This window comes from Delphinus delphis, chromosome 3, assembly GCF_949987515.2.
Source record: "Delphinus delphis chromosome 3, mDelDel1.2, whole genome shotgun sequence".
NCBI classification, from domain to species: Eukaryota; Metazoa; Chordata; class Mammalia; order Artiodactyla; family Delphinidae; genus Delphinus; species Delphinus delphis.
Genome location: NC_082685.1, coordinates 75,224,541 through 75,240,820, shown reverse-complemented (window position 1 = coordinate 75,240,820; position 16,280 = coordinate 75,224,541). Strand labels below are relative to the sequence as shown.

Here is a 16,280-nt window from a genome sequence, read left to right as displayed (position 1 = left end):
ATGATGCCCTACTTAGCAGATGAGAAAACAGATTCAAAGAAATTAAATTGCACCCAAGTCTACAACCCAGGACTCTCGACCTTGATCTTTTGTTTCCGTCCATGCTGTTCTTACTTGGCAGGAAGCCCTGCCTTTGGGTCTCTAGTTCTCTGGGAAGCTTTGGGAAGTCTGGGGGAGAAGCTAGGACTTTATGGAGTAATCTTGTTGGCCTCCGTGGACTTTCACTTTGGCTTTATATGTGGCCCACTTCCTTTACCTTGTTTCCTCTCTTGCACAGCTTTGTATGGACGCTGATACTGTTTGTCTTTTTGTGGGGTGCTTCAATTCTGTTCTCCTGGGGCCAGTTTTCTCTAGACAAAATACACTTGTGTTACCTATCACAGTCCTTGTGGTACTGAACCTATTGCTAACAACAGATTCAATACCTAAGAAAAAGAGAAATTCCCCGATAAAGGAAATTTTGATATATTTTAGTTTTTTTAATGTCATCACGGAAAGGATCTATAACTCGTTATTCACTAAACCGTGTGAGGTCTTTGTTTTCACACAACCGTCTGGCATTTTGCATTTCTAAGCTCCATGTTACTTCCGGAAGGGGTTGATTAATTTTCACCAAATGTCATTCAGTACCAGAGAACCTCAGAAGGTATTTGAAGTTTAATTTGTTGACTTCTTTAAACAAACCTGTGGAGAAAGCTGTTCAGTGATGGGTATTCTGTGAGATCCTCCTCTGTGCTCCATGTCCATTTATCTTTGCAACCACTCCAAGAGGTGGGGATCATTAGTCCCATCTTGTAGATGGGGAAACTGAGTCTCAGTAATATGCCTGAGCAGTATGGCAGTTCATGGAACCATCAGCTACGGAATATTGGACTTTTATAAGTACACTCTTCTTTTCCAGGACCCTGGGGAAATTAGTTGCTGCAGGAAACATGTACTAGTTCTCACTAAAGGGTTATATAGACTGCAGTTTTGTTTTGGTTTGTTTTGTTTTACTTTATATGGTTTTGATGAAAAAATCGTAATATGTGTTAAAAGGTATGTTTTTAAGAAGATCAACTCATGAGTCTCATAAAAATACAAAAGGGACATGCCGAAGATTTTACTTAACTCGTTAACTAATGAGGAACAGTAAGCTCTTATAATCGTTTTAAAGGAGAATGCCAAGTGTAACACAGGCAGACAAGAAAATGAGGAGCAATTGCACCTTCACTAGACAGAATTTATTTGTATCTCTGTGGAAAAGAGCCATTTGCACTACCAGATTTACTTACGGAGTTGTGAAATAGCTACGTAAAGAACAAGGAAAGGAGGCTGCAAGGGGGTGCTTTATAATTCCCAGTACTCCATTGAAAACCATCCAGTGATTTTTTTTTTCTTTTTCAGCCCTTTTTAAAGTCACCACCTTCCTTGACATTTGTCTTCTTTAATATGTTGACTTTTTAAATGAGCATGTACTTTTCTGAAGGTGGTAGGAGACGCAGAGTGAATGACTTAGCTTGTCCCTGTGATGAGGCATACCATTGGTTTTCAACCACTTGGGATCAGGAAAATGCATACACACCCAAATTTGCATTCGCCATCAGGTCAAGGACCTTAGATGTATTGATTTTTCTCAAGACTATGTTCTTTTGTGTTAGAGTCTCCATCTGTGACCTGAGGGCGATTGGGGGTTAAGGGTCCCGGCACTTGTCTTTTTCTCTCTGGATAAGATTGCCTCCAGCTTGCTGCCATGGTCATTTCTTCTGGTTCTTCCAGGGTCAGCCCCTCTCATAGTTTGAATCTCTGCTGCTTCTGCTGATACGGCCCTCTCCCACCCCTCACTCTCTTTTTCTTTCTTTATTCTTTTTGGTTTTTTGTTTCTTCTCTATCCTGTTGAATGTCCCACTTTGGAATTTTTGAGTGTGGAGGCTAGTGTCACACATATATCAGCAGTGTCCCAACAATTCCTTGCTTTTCTCCTGGAGCACTACCAAATCCCAATGTAGGGGGGGTCAACTCTTAGCTGTTTAACTTCTTGTGACAGTGTTTACTGTTGGTTATGGCTCCATTCTTATCCCCAAAGCTGTCTTTTTACTAAGCCCCATTTAGATTTGGAGTAATTCAAATGCAAGAGAGCTAAGGTTTTATATATTTGTTTAAAGAACTTTTACTAACAGACCAAAACAGCCAGTCGTGCTCTTCAAATTGTTTTCTTTTCCATCCTTCCTACTACTGGGCCCACTGGATCAAATTTTAACTAGGCAAGAATTAGCAATGACATATATGTGCATCTGTAGTCACCGTTTAAAAGTTCCAAGTATAACAAATTTGATGGGTGAAAAATTATGTATTTGATGGTGAGGTTGTAAAGAAAGTGACTTGAGTACTTCACTATATTAGCATTTTCTTAACTGGGGTAATATTATGGGTAATTCTTGTTAATTTCAGAGAACTATAGTTTTTCACTAATTAATGTCATGAAAAGGTTTGGGGGTTTTTCCCCCTGTTCTAAGCACTTTTTTTCTTTTATACAGGGTCATTATAACTTTGACATCAGTGTTTATCTCCAGATTTATAATTGTTGATGCTAAAAGCAGGATTCCCTAAATATCAGTTTGCCTTACAGCAAACGTTGCTGAAACGGACTGTTTGATTAAGCCAAGAAAGGCGATGTACAGACGTAGAGGAGGGGCAGTGAGATAAGTAGATGTCAAATAACATTCACACATATTTCTGAAAACAGTCTTAAATGGTTTTGATGTAGTGGTAATCCTTTGTATGTTTTTGATATAAGGTATCATTTTTCGTTAGTCAACAGCGTACATGTATATTTTTAAACACAAGTGAATCAGTACTTCCAGCACTTTCTTCTTTGAGAACATCTCCTATTCATACATCTTAGTTGCTTCCTGGGCATACCTTTGGTTATGTGTTTTTCATCATAGATCCAGACAGAGGGAGAGGTGGGCCTGTGTTTAATCTTCCACTGTAGCTCAAGTCAGAACCGCTGTACCCTGCTTTTATGCTAAATATTTGTATTACTGTCCTTTGATGTTTTCTCGTTGTACATAATAAATCTTTCCTCTTTATTTTTTTTACATTTGCATTTTTTAAATTATAGTTAATTTACAGTGTTGTGTTAGCTTCAAGTGTACAGTACAATGATTCAGTTATATATATATATATATATGTCAGATTATTTTCCATTATAGGTTGTTATAAGACATTGAATATAGTTCCCTGTGCTATACAGTAGGTCCTTGTTGTTTATCTCTTGTATACATAGTAGTGTGTATATGTTAATCCCAAACTCCTAATTTATCTCCCCACCCCATCCCCTCTGGTAACCATAAGTTTATTTTCTATGTCTGAGTCTATTTCTGTTTTATAAATAAATTCATTTATATCATTTTTTTTTAGATTCCACATATAAGTGATATCTTATGATATTCATCTTTCTCTGTCTGACTTCACTTAGTATGATAATCTCTAGGTCCATCCATGTTGCTGCAAATGGCAGTGTTTCATTATTTTTATGGTTGAGTAATATTCCATTGTGTACATATACCACATCTTCTCTATCCATTCATCTGTCGATGGACACTTGGATTGCTAAATCTTTCCTCTTTAAAGGAACTGATTTATGACAGTAAGAGAAACCACACTCTGAGGTACACTTCAAAGGAAGAAAACCACATATTTAACTAGGTAAAGCAAATATCTGTTTCTCTAGCTTTTAAAACAAACAAACAAACACCCACATGTGTATTTAGAACTCTCATTTTGCAGATCAGCATGTTTTCACAGAGAAGTATTTAAGTATAGTGAAGAGAGGGGGGCAGTTGACTCCTGCTTCTGTCAGAAGTGCCGTGTACCAGGCACCCTTGTAGGTCCAGGAGATGACACAGTGAATAAGATTTACAGCTTCTGCTCTCAAAGTGCTTACATTCTATTAAAGGAAGGCAGACAATGAAAATGTTAGCAAATGATGAGGATTTCAGGAACAAGGAAGTGCAATGGTTAGCAAAGAATTTAAGTGAAGCATCATTTTCTAATTTCCATTTTTAAAAACCCTGGCTACTACATTGGAAGCGATTGGAAAGGGGCTTGGACTGGGCTGTTGTCCATGGAGATGGAGGGAATTGGATAGAATTTAGAGAATTGGAGGAAAGTAGGATGGAAAGAACTTGGTAATGGACTGGGTAAGGGAGGGGATGGTATAGTGGACGACTCCCAGGTCTCTGACTTGAGCACAAGGATGGAAGGGATGCTATTAATTAAGATAATAAAGAATGGAGGAGGAGCCCTTTGGGGGCAGGAGGGAATCGAGGATTCAGTTTTGGACATGGTATATTTGCGATGCCTGCAAAATAGCCAAGGAAAAGAAAAACCTTGAGTGCATTTGCAAAATGAGTCCGGAAAGGAGGTCGAGGCTGGGTTATAACTGTGGGAGTCATTGGCACATGGGTGATATCTGAAGCCATGGAAGTGGTTGAGATCACACAGGGGTGAGGACTGTGAAGGAGAAAAACTTGGTCCAGGACTAGCTGTGAGATACACCAGACATTTAATCGATCTAGTGGAGGATGTGGAACTGACAAACAAGCCTGAGCAGGAATGGCCAAAGGCAGTTAATTTGCAAGAAAAAAATAATCATATTTCATGATCACAGACCACACAGTCCTGGCCAGCAGCTCTCAGCCACAGCTCCCAGTTGGCTCTGAAAAAGCCTTCACTAATGCTAGGAAAGAAATCTACTGCATGCATGTCTTCCCTGAGGAGGGGGAGAAAGAGTTTCATCCTCATTTTCAAAGATGACTGTACTGGATATAATCCAAAGGATAAAATGAAAGTATGAAGCTGTTGCTGCGTTTCTAGAACAGGGTTTGAAGTTCCTTTGAAACAAACGTGAAAGCCTCAGAGGTCAACTTCTCTGTCCTGGTTTAGTTTGGGTTCCTAGTAAATGGAGAATGATCTTGCTTAGTTGGCAGCAGCCTTTCTCTTGCGAGAAGTTAAAGCGCTACACCATAGAGTCATTTTGTCTTTATGCTTGCAATTACATGGGAAATTTAGATTTAATAAGAAAACTAGTTTAAAAGACATACGAACTTGCAAGTCCAGCCTTGGAAAAAAGGAGCACAGGGGAATCTTTCGAACCCATCTCCCTCTGGTTTCGATTATTTCACAATGTACGGTATCGCCATTTAATAGGCATTGCAGTAAATCCCAGATGGGATGTTTGTAGACGGTGCCACACTCTAATCAATTAAAACAATAAACTTTCAACTTTATATAAAATAAATTCCTGAAATCCTAGTTGGTTACTGTGTATCTGAAAATTTGGGGGTATCCCTTCCTATATAAATAAGGTTTATTATTTGTAGAGGTCTGTGTCTTAAGTTGAGTCGTGGAAGATGGTCCCTGGTCTTAATATGGTAATATTAATATTAAGTAACTACACGTGTGCCGTTCATTTTGACATAAATTCTTTAGTGTAAAGCCATACACTCTTGCAAACTATTGAAGAGTAGGAATAGAAATGGACTGCTGCTTAAATGATGAAAGTATTAAAAAGCTTGGAAACTTTCTCTGTCAAGTTGGCTATTTCTTGTGCTCTTTCACTTTCCTTTTCTTTCTCAAAAACAATTTCAGTTCTTCTGCAGTTTCAGTTCATGTTTCACAAGTTTAAATATCAACATTTGTGAGGGCACCATTTCTAGTTCGATCAAGATTTTCTTGGAGGGTGTATGGCCGTGTACAGTTCTGAATGACATCCTGGTCATTAGGAATCACTTGGCGGCTACCTGTACTATATACCATGAGCTACTTTGGCCCAAATTTCAAATCTGACATGGCAGTTCCACATTGAGGGAGTTAATCTCTTATGTACCTTCCCAGCCTGGATTTGGGAGCGGCTACCTTTTTGTTTTCTAATGTTGCCAACCTGTCCAAACTAGAAATAATTTCGTAATTATTTCTAATAATATCAATGATGCCCTGACTCATTCCTACATATCTGTATTTTTAAGCCTTTCATCTTTCATTACTGAATGACTGCTTTCCAACACCCAGGCACCTAGGAGAAGAGGGAGAAAGCACAGTTGTAGTGAAGCAGTATACGCAGAGTGGGAGAGGATTTTGGAGAAAAACTAAACTTGGTTTAGGGAATGAACATTTATTGAGCATCTTCACTGACTGGCTGTAAGTTAAGAGCATCACGTAGGGTCTCATTAATATTTAATATATACAGCTCTTATTTTTTGTGTCTTAAATCTCTGTCTAAATTACGATAATTTAATCAGTGAGTTCAAAAGTGAACTCTAAGCATCTGCTTTTTCAAAGTATGTTGTTCATGTGGCACGTTTCATTAGTTCATACAGTAGGGTTTTTTTCTCAAATCGTAGAAAAATTTAAAGGTCACAATGGCCATTCATTAGAAATAGCAAGTGACTAAGCTCTCCAAGGAATATTTCTTTCCAACACTCAGCTTTGGGGAGTTGAAATTCAGGGTGGTTAGGTTGATCAAACTGGTAAGTGCTGACCAATGTCTTGGGAAATTTGACTTTTTGCAAATTTTGGACTATAAAGCAGGGCTTTCCTTTTGATTAGCTTCCATGAATTTGTCAATTTACTCAATATCACGGCTTTGTCATTTATTCCTCTTACATTTAAATGGGTTTCTATAAATCATTCTTGGTTACTGTTGCTCAGAGAACTATTGTAGAGTTGATTTTATATTCCTTATGTAATTCTTATAAAATTAAAACTAGGGAAAAATAACATAAAAACTTACTGCCTCTTGAGACATACTATCTTTATAATCATAGCCCTTTAACTCGTTTTTTGTTTTTTTTAACTTTTTTTTTTTAATTTTAGCATTTTTAAAAATTTTATTGGAGTATAGTTGATTTACAGTGTTGTATTAGTTCCAGGTGTGTAGCAAAGTGACTCAGTTATACATAGACATATATTAATTCCTTTTCAGATTTTTTTCCCATATTATTATGGAATACTGAGTAGAGTTCCCTGTGCTATACAGTAGGTCCTTGTTGGTTATCTATTTTATATATAGTGGGGTGTATATGTTAATCCCAAGCTCCTGATTTATCCCTCCCCCACCCCCACCCCCAGAGCCCTTAAACTTCTAAACAATGTATTGGCTACAAAGCAGAAGGTGTAAAACACTTGAATTGCCAAAAAACCTTAAAGATTATGCACAACCACCCATTAATTTCACCAATGAGAACCTAATTCCCCAAAATGTAGGAAAATTATTTTAGTTCTTTTCTGAACAGAAACTAATGTCAGTAGATGGGAGGCAAACCGTAGAGTGGGAAAATGGGAAGGAAAATACTCCTTCCAATGAGATTTTTAATTTGCTTCTCTTGCTGATATTTACTGAATTTTTATCCTCCTCCTCCCCTTTGTTTTTAGTGGCCACAGATGTCTTTAATTCCAAAAACCTGGCCGTTCAGGCACAAAAGAAGATCTTGGGTAAAATGGCATCCAAATCCGTCGCTACCACCTTAATCGATGACACGAGCAGCGAGGTGCTGGATGAGCTCTACAGGGTGACCAAGGAGTACACCCAGAACAAGAAGGAGGCAGAGAAGATCATCAAAAACCTCATCAAAACAGTCATCAAGCTGGCCATTCTTTACAGGAATAATCAGTTTAACCAAGATGAGCTAGCACTGATGGAGAAATTCAAGAAGAAAGTTCATCAACTTGCTATGACCGTGGTCAGTTTCCATCAGGTGGATTTCACCTTTGACCGGAATGTGTTATCCAGGCTGTTAAATGAGTGTAGAGAGATGCTCCACCAGGTCATCCAGCGTCACCTCACCGCCAAGTCACATGGACGGGTTAATAATGTCTTTGATCATTTTTCAGATTGTGATTTCTTGGCTGCCTTGTATAATCCCTTCGGAAGTTTTAAACCCCACTTACAAAAACTGTGTGATGGCATCAACAAAATGTTAGATGAAGAGAACATATGAGCATGTGAGTTGAGATTGTGACTGCTCGTGATTTATTTGAAGATGGAGCACTGCTGATTTATGAAGAAAAAAAATAATGTTTTAAAGATTACACATATTTCAGAAAGACTTTGCCCAATTCAGTTGTCAGACATTAATGCTAATGTTTTATGAGGCTTGTTTTATTTGAAGCAAAGCATATTGCCAAATATTCTGGTAAAAAGCTTCCCAGTGGTTAGCAGATCACGGGAAGATGTATGGTTGCGTGATGCAAATATAGAGTTATATAAAGAAAGATACGTGTGGCTCCAAACCTCAAGACATCTTTTTTAGGGCAGTTGTTATGTTGGTGGCACATTGGATATTTCTGTCATGTACAGAATTGTGTATTTTGATTCACCTTTATTCCTTACTATGTATGTGTACCTCTTTTAAAAAGCCAAGAGCTCTCTCTTACTGTCATTTCTCCTTTTGAAACAATTCCATTTTCACGTTTACCTTTTGTTAAAACATCTTTTGATAAAGACTTTGTCACTGACATTCAAGAATTCCGTCTTAATTAAGAATTAAGGTTCAAGAATTAAGGCAGTCAAATTGAACCTTCAGAAAAATAGAAAACTGCTTCTCTGAAATCAATATTGTAGAAACCAATTGTATTTGACGTTATGAATAATGTCTAACATAAGACTATGCTTCTGGAATCGAGTCCTGTTTTTCAGTACCAACAGTAATACTTCCCAAAACATGAAAATTCCCCAAAATGGCATACCATTGCCTTGAAATGCTTGCTGAGGGCTTACTTACGTCATCTTGAAAATGTGCTGATGGAATCTCCATTTTTCATACCTGTTTTAAATGTAAGAGACAAAGAGGAAATCTAGATCATTCCCGATATTGGGACAATAAAAAGTAAGTGGTTTTAAGAATGATAAAACAATCTTTACCTTAGAGACGAGCCCATCAGAATAATTTAATTTAGGGAGATGAAAGGCAAAAGGGAAGACAGGATATTGCCAGAAGAACATGGGAATGAAAATGAATGCATTTCAGTGTTTAGTAAGGTTTGATAGGTAAATAAAGAATGTCACTTTTTTATTTAACTGATAAGGTTTTTGCTATTTTGTTATTTGCTATTTTGATGAGTAAACCAAAGAATATTTGCATTCCAAGCAGTTTGTGTGTTGTTTCTATATAATTTTATGTGTGAATGATAAAGTAAGCGTTTGCTTATTTTGTTAAAAAAAAAAAAAAAAAAGAAACCTGCTGGCCAACTATATCACCTAGGAAATAACAGACTCAGTCACCAGTGCTAAATATTTGCAATGTCACTCTGTCTGTGATTTAGTGTACTCTTTTGCCTTGAATTTGCCTGCCTCCCAGAATACTGATGTTAAAATAATAGCTCACCAGGAAAGGCCCTACAACTAAATATTCCAGAGGTTGAGATCTTCTTTAACCCACTACAGCCTAAAGGAGGTGGTAACTTTCTCTGGGACCCTTATGTGCTTATCTGAGTCAAGCAGCAGAGGCAAAGAGTATCTCCCTGTTTGATATTAAATCCTGACACCAAGACTTGAACTGAAATTACTATCCTCACTTCCCAGGGCCAGTAGGTGACCACTATAAGTTAACAATAGCATAGTGATTGCAGAATTGATCTGTCTAGCTTCAGAGCCTGCTAAATAGCTTCTAAATTTAGTTTAGCAGCCTTTCTTGACCAGCTCTGCTTTCCTCACTTGGGAAAACCTAACCTGTGTTCTGTGGAAGCTACTGATCTGGTGCATTCTACTCTACCAGATTCCCTCAGCAGAGGGAGTGCGGAAAACAGTGCTCAGGCAGTTGGTGGTTGCTTCTTGCTCATCTCTAGCTATAGACAGGACCAACCAGAGAGAGAGGACCTAGGGATAAACTTAGATTAGTCTGGGCCCTTTTGGATCATAGAGTTGTGCCTTCAGACTAGCAGTCAGATGTGCATGGGGGAGGGGAAGGGCAGTCCTTAATTTCACACAGAAGGAAGGCAGTGAGGAATATCCTGAAGGAGGAAAGCCTATTTGCTTCCCTCTCTCAGCATCATCTTCTGGAGGGAACCCATCTCCTCCCCAATCCTGTACCTGGAAGGCATGCCTCAGAAGGATCAGTGACAGTCTTGATCAGCAAGTTCATTTCTGATGCAACAGGACTCCCCTTGTGCATGAATTTATTTGGGGTGGAAAGCTGGAAAGAATGCACATGTGCTTAGGATAGATAGTTTTGAGCCAAGTTCACAGTCATTTTAGGGTCTTATGAAAAAATGAGTCTTTTTACATTTTGGAAAAAAATCATGAATTGTATTATAATTGGTTTTTAAAATTTTTTGATGATGGCTTCTCTGCAAACATTATGAGTTAATATAATAGGTGAGTGATAATACTAGTGTTAACAACTGACATTACAGAGTAGATATTATGTGCCAGGCACAGTAACTCATTTAATCCCCGCCACAACCTTCACCGTTTTACAGATGAGGAAACTAAGGCAAGAGAAATTAGGGGATTTGCTTGAGGTCACATAGCACTTGTGTCAAAACCACGATATTAAGAAAAGCTTATTTTCATTTAATGATGGTGTATATAAAAGCAATTCTAGAAACATCGTTAGTTCAGAGAAGAGTGGGCAGTGTGCTTCTGAAATGGATTTTCACATAGTGGCATTTTAGAAGGTATTTAAATCACACAGGTCTGAGCTGTTCTCTAAAGATCTGGGTATGGTTTTATACAAAGACATCTTATGAAGTTTTCAACATGGCTCCTAATTTGGGGGCATCTCATGGCTCAAATTTCTGTCCCTTCTGGAACTTCAATTCAAGGTGTTCCCAATTAACGATGACTTTGAACACTGACCCCTGCAGTACAGTGTGCCTCTCCCCCCGGGTGGTCTTTCTGTGGATGCACAAGGCGCTCTGTGTGCACGCAACCAAGACAAGCAGAAGTTCACCACTTCTCCAGTTCCCCAGAAAAAGCATGGCATCGATTTAAAACTTCAACATTATTTTCCAGGTTTAGAGGCTGGAAATATCTGAGTAAGTAAGTTTAAAAATAGTCTTGTGTTTTTCTGCTTATTAGACGTTTCATATAGAACTCAAAATTAGTTTAAAAGAAGAACAAGTGTTAGGAACTTTAATGGTGCAGAAATAATGCATTTTTTTTTGGTGTTGTATATCAGTATCACTTATTCATAATTACCTGGAAAGTTCTTTTTCTCCCACCATCTTAATACTTAAAAAAACAGAAAACTTAAACTTTCTGGTGGGTTCCTCCCCACTAAAGGATTAAAATAACACTTTTTGTGCTCTGTACATATCAATTGGATTTTTACTGAGAATTTTAATTTATCCTTGAGATACTTGATGAAAGCACCTAAGTTATAATTTAGCATACTGACCTTGACAAATAATAAATGAAAGATGAGTGTGCCTATCCATATGATGAAATATTTGTAATAAAAAGTTAAGTGCTATTCAATTGCTAGGAAATGAAAATATCCTCATAAAACAAAATTAGCATGTTAATAGTATGTATAATATTTTTACATTTTTAGCCAATCTTGCATTTCCAAACTGGCATTATCTAAATTAGTTGAGCTTTGCAATGTTTGAAAAATCACCGTTTTACTTGGTCTATTGCATTCATGGATGTAAAGCTTCTATGTAATTTATTAAACTCAAAGCAGGTTTTAGTACTCAGTGCTGTTTATGACAGATAAAATTTTGTCCTAGCTCTGAAATAATTTTCCTTACTGTGATTCAATTAAAGTCTTTATAGAAACCCCCTAATAAAATTACTGAGGCACTAACCAGAAAAATGAGTTAACTTTTTCCTTCTAAAATAGGACAGTAGGGACTTCCCTAGTGGCACAGTAGTTAAGAATCTGCCTGCCAATGCAGGGAACACAGGTTTGAGCCGTGGTCCGGGAAGATCCCACATGCTGCGGAGCACCTGAGCCAGGGCGCCACAACTACTGAGCCCGTGAACCACAACTACTGAGCCCATACGCCACAACTACTGAAGCCCGTGCACCTAGAGCCCATGCTCTGTAACAAGAGAAGCCACGGCAATGAGGAGTGTGCCCACCGCAATGAAGAGTAGCCCCCCACTTGCCACAACTAGAGAAAGCCCGTGTGGAGCAACGAAGACCTAATGCAGCCAAAAATAAATAAATAAATTTTAAAAATATAAAATAAAATAGGACAGTAGGAATATATGTGGGAGCTTATAATCACATATCACTCTCATGGCAAACTATTGAAAATCCATTTTCTCTTTTACTGAGGTGTCCTGATGGTTACTTGTGTGTGCCCAGAGCCAGAAAGACACTTTTATCTCAGTGAATTTCCCAAAATGGAAATATTTTTGTGTAATATTGATTCATGCCTGTCTAGCCAAAGATGTGTTTTCCATCTAGCAAGGAACATCAGCCCCGAGTTATAGAGGACAAACCTCTCCAAAGACATCCTGTCTGCTGAGCCCTGAAAAAGGATACAGACAGACAAGTCAGCCAGCGTTCACAGTTAAGAGAAAAACATCTGTGCCTTGGAAAATGTTCTCAAGTACAGAGCATTGTGCTCTGTGTCCACCAAATTTCCATGCAGTCTTTGTAAGAGTAGCCAGCCAATGGCTAAGGCCCCTCATCTTCCTTCATGGGTGGTCAAGGAAATTCTCTGCCTTCCCCAGGAGCAGCTGCATAATTGTTATTTCTGCCTCGTGGAATAAGGTGGCTGATAAGGCACTTGGGGTTTGTTCTTAACAGAAGGAAAGAATATTTGATTTTTTAAAGTATGTGTTTTGATTCGCAGAATGATCCAAAACAATATACTTCTTTGTACTTTGGTTTTTCCATTTAAAAGCTTACAGATGGATGAAGTCATTTAAAACTGCCTGATGTGAGGTTTAAACACAAGGCATGGAAGTGAAAACTCTTGAGTTTACTTACCGAGATGGTCACCATTATCTGGGATGATTGACGTTTTAATAACAAGCCCAGGTTCCATTTTCCTGGAAGTGGGCTTTTATCAGACGAGCAAGAGCCCGTCCTAAGTGACTTGTCAGCTCTCTTTTAAGACCACTTGTTTTGCTTGTTTTCAAGCAAATTACACATATGTATATGACATTTAATGTCCTAGAAGAGGACTTGCTGATGATTCGATAAAGTGCCAGCATTATTACTGTTCCCTAATCATGGATTTTTGTGTTCTCATGACCAAGGAGGCACATTTTTAGCTTGCTGAAATAGTCACTGGAGAACGTGCAGTGAAATCCATGAGTGGAAATGTCCCATAGTATTTTCAAACACTGTGTGTCAGTAGCTTGGCATCTTTTCCTCTTGGGGACTCACTTGAAGGTGGCCAGGGGGAGCCCGGCAGCCGTACATAGGGTGCGCGCTGGAGCAGCTGAAACAGTGTTTCCAGTTCCTTGTCTGCCAGGGAGCTCTCGTGCCTTATCTCTAAAGTTTGGATAAAATCAACTACCTTACAGACTCATTTTAAGGATAAAATTAAACAAAACATGAAGGGCTTTGAAACCTCCTGAAGACTATTCCTGTGTGAGGTATTGTTTACCTAAGCTATGAAAATAAGCCTGAACCCAAAATAAAATGAACAGTAGACTTCTGCAACCTGAGAGAATTTTATTAAATCCTAGTCCCCTTTAAAAATTGTTTCTTGCTTTAAATTTAGAAAATTGTTTTGGGTTGAGTAATAGTTTCTGACAGTTACTTATGTATGATCTCTTAGCCAATTAAATTCTGAATCTCTCCAATTATTTTATCATTCCTGCTGGTTTTAGTTATCTAGTGCTACCTAACAAGCCACCCCAAAGTGTCGTGGTTTAAAACAATAACTATTTTGTTATGGTTCTGTCAGTTGACCGGACTTGGCTGGGCAGTCGCCTTTGTTGGGGTGTTATGTGGCTGCAGTCAGATGGTGGCTGGGACTGCTGTCTTCCAGAGATTTGACTGTGCCCCTGAAGGGTCTGGGCCTCTCCTCTTGCTGGGGTCTCTACTTACTGTTACTCAGGGCATCCCTAAGAGCAGGGGCAGGAGTTTCCAGGCCTTCTTCAGGCATATGCCCAGAAGAGGCATAGTGTCACTTCTGCCTCATTCTACTGGTTTAAGCAAGTTACAGGCTATGTGTAGGATCCTCAGGACTGCCTTCAGGTCTGAAGCTTCTCTGGAAGGAGAGAACTCCGAAAAGCAATTATACTCACAGTTAAGATTTACTACAGTGAAAGGTTACAGATTAAAATCAGCAGAAGAAACAGGAGCATAGAGCAGAGTCCAAGAGAAACCAGGTGCAAGCTTCCAGCTGTCCTGTGCCAGTAGAGTTTTACAGATAACACTTAATTGTTTCAGCAATGATGTGTGATAGCACATACAAAGTGTGGCCAACCAGGGAAGCTGACCTGAGCCTTGTTGTTCAGGGTTTTTATTAAGGGTCCGTCACATAAGCATGGAATGCCCATGTGACTGACCTTAGTTACTCAGTCTCCCTTTCCTCCAGAGGTCAAACTGATACAGGTTGGTCCAGAGTCCCAGGTGAATAAAAACATGTGTTTACCATAAATCACAGTTAATATAAACTATCTGGTTGTGGCTTAAGCCCCTAGATATACAAAGGCACTCTTATCAGATAGAATATACCAAGGTCTTAGAGATTATCTCCCAGGATCTAGTCAAAGGTCAGTCCTTTCTTTGGAAAGTTCAGGGTTTGACCATCCCAAGCCCCCTGAGTTATCCCTTTATTGCATGCAGGCCCAGTTCTGATTTAGTCTAGAAAGGACTACACAAGGGCACAAATTCTAGGATGAATGGTTTTGGGGGCCCATCTTTGGAGATTAAGTGCCATATCATTATTTTCCCCTCATGGCTCCAGAAGAGACACCAGTATACTTAAGGAGTCTGGAGTTCTTCATGGAATAGTTTGTTTTAACTGCAAACTGAACATGTATATGCATTTATATACATTTTTATTTATAAACATTATATACTTTTATATGTATATATAATGAAATAATATTATGAAATGGGCTGACCTGTTAATAACAACATTCTTGTCCATGTGACGATGTGAGTCCCATCTATGCCCAATAAATTAATCCTTTCCATTTAAGAACTACACAATAACACCTGGTTCCTGTACCTGAGGAGTTACTGAGTAGTGGGACACTGACGGTGCACAGGTAAGTTACTAAATTGGTGTTCCCAGGATGAGGGGGTGTCCAAGGCTTTTTTAGCTTCACATAGGCTTTCTGGCTTTAAAATGCATGCTTTAAAAGCAATAAGCTCAAAGTACTGTCAGATTTCTCTTTCAAAATCAATGGTAAGTGTGTGTGTGTGTGTGTGTGTGTGTACAGGTAAAAGAAAAATGTTTACAGGCCAAATTTTTTTCATGCAAAATAAAAATGATTGTAAATGAGTCTGTGGCAAAATATTGAGTACGAACTATACTGAGGGGAAGAATCTAAGAGAAAACTAAGAAGTAATATTTTAATTTACATTTAATTAATATTTTAATTCTTGGGAGTATCTGAGAAATAGCAACAGGAACGATTTTTTTTTAAACTTTATTGACGTATAGTTGATGTACAGTGTTGTGTTAATTTCTGCTGTACTGCAAAATCATTCAGTTATACACATAAATATTCTTTTTCATATACTTTTCCATTATGGTTTATCCCAGGATATTGAATAGAGTTCCCTGTGCTATACAGTAGGACCTTGTTGTTTATTCATTCTATATATAATGGTTTGCATCTGCTAATCCCAAACTCCCACTCCTTCCCTCCTCCACTCCCCTCCCCCTTGGCAACCATGAGTCTGTTCTCAATGTCTGTTTCTGTTTCATTTGTGTCATATTTTAGATTCCACATATAAGTGGTATATGATGTTTGTCTCTCTCTGACTTCATTTAGTATGATAATCTCTAGGTCCATCCACGTTGCTGCAAACGGCATTATTTCATTCTTTTTTATGGCTGAGTAGTATTCCATCGTATATATGTACCACATCTTTATCCATTCATCTGTCTGTAGACATTAGGTTGTTTTCATGCCTTGGCTATTGTAAATAGTGCTGCTATGGAGAGGAAAGGAAATAGAAGAGGAAAGAATTTTTAAATCATTTTTCTTTCAGAAATAGATTGCAGGTCAGCTTGCAAAGCTAGATAAACTCTGGTTTCATATCTTTGTCCTCAGTGAGGTATATCTGTGACCCCTGAGGCCTCAGGCCACGACACAGAAATACGTGATTGAACTGACCCAGGGAGAATGGCCCTTCCACGTTTCTTTC

At 38.5% G+C, this 16,280-nt stretch overlaps 1 protein-coding gene across 9 annotated transcripts in view; it reads left to right on the top strand.

Moving 5' to 3' along the window:
- Window positions 1-9,130, top strand: part of TNFAIP8 (TNF alpha induced protein 8) — a 122,967-nt gene extending 113,837 nt beyond the window's left edge. For 8 of the 9 annotated variants that reach the window (XM_060008976.1, XM_060008978.1, XM_060008977.1 and 5 more), the window contains exon 2: window positions 7,417-9,130. In XM_060008976.1, coding sequence (XP_059864959.1) covers window positions 7,417-7,982 — 566 coding nt within the window. In that variant the 3' untranslated portion in view covers window positions 7,983-9,130. Of the gene's footprint in view, window positions 1-6,164; window positions 6,184-7,416 lie in introns of those variants that run through there. The other variant, XM_060008980.1, reaches the window with a different exon arrangement.
- Window positions 9,131-16,280: the final 7,150 nt, after the last annotated feature.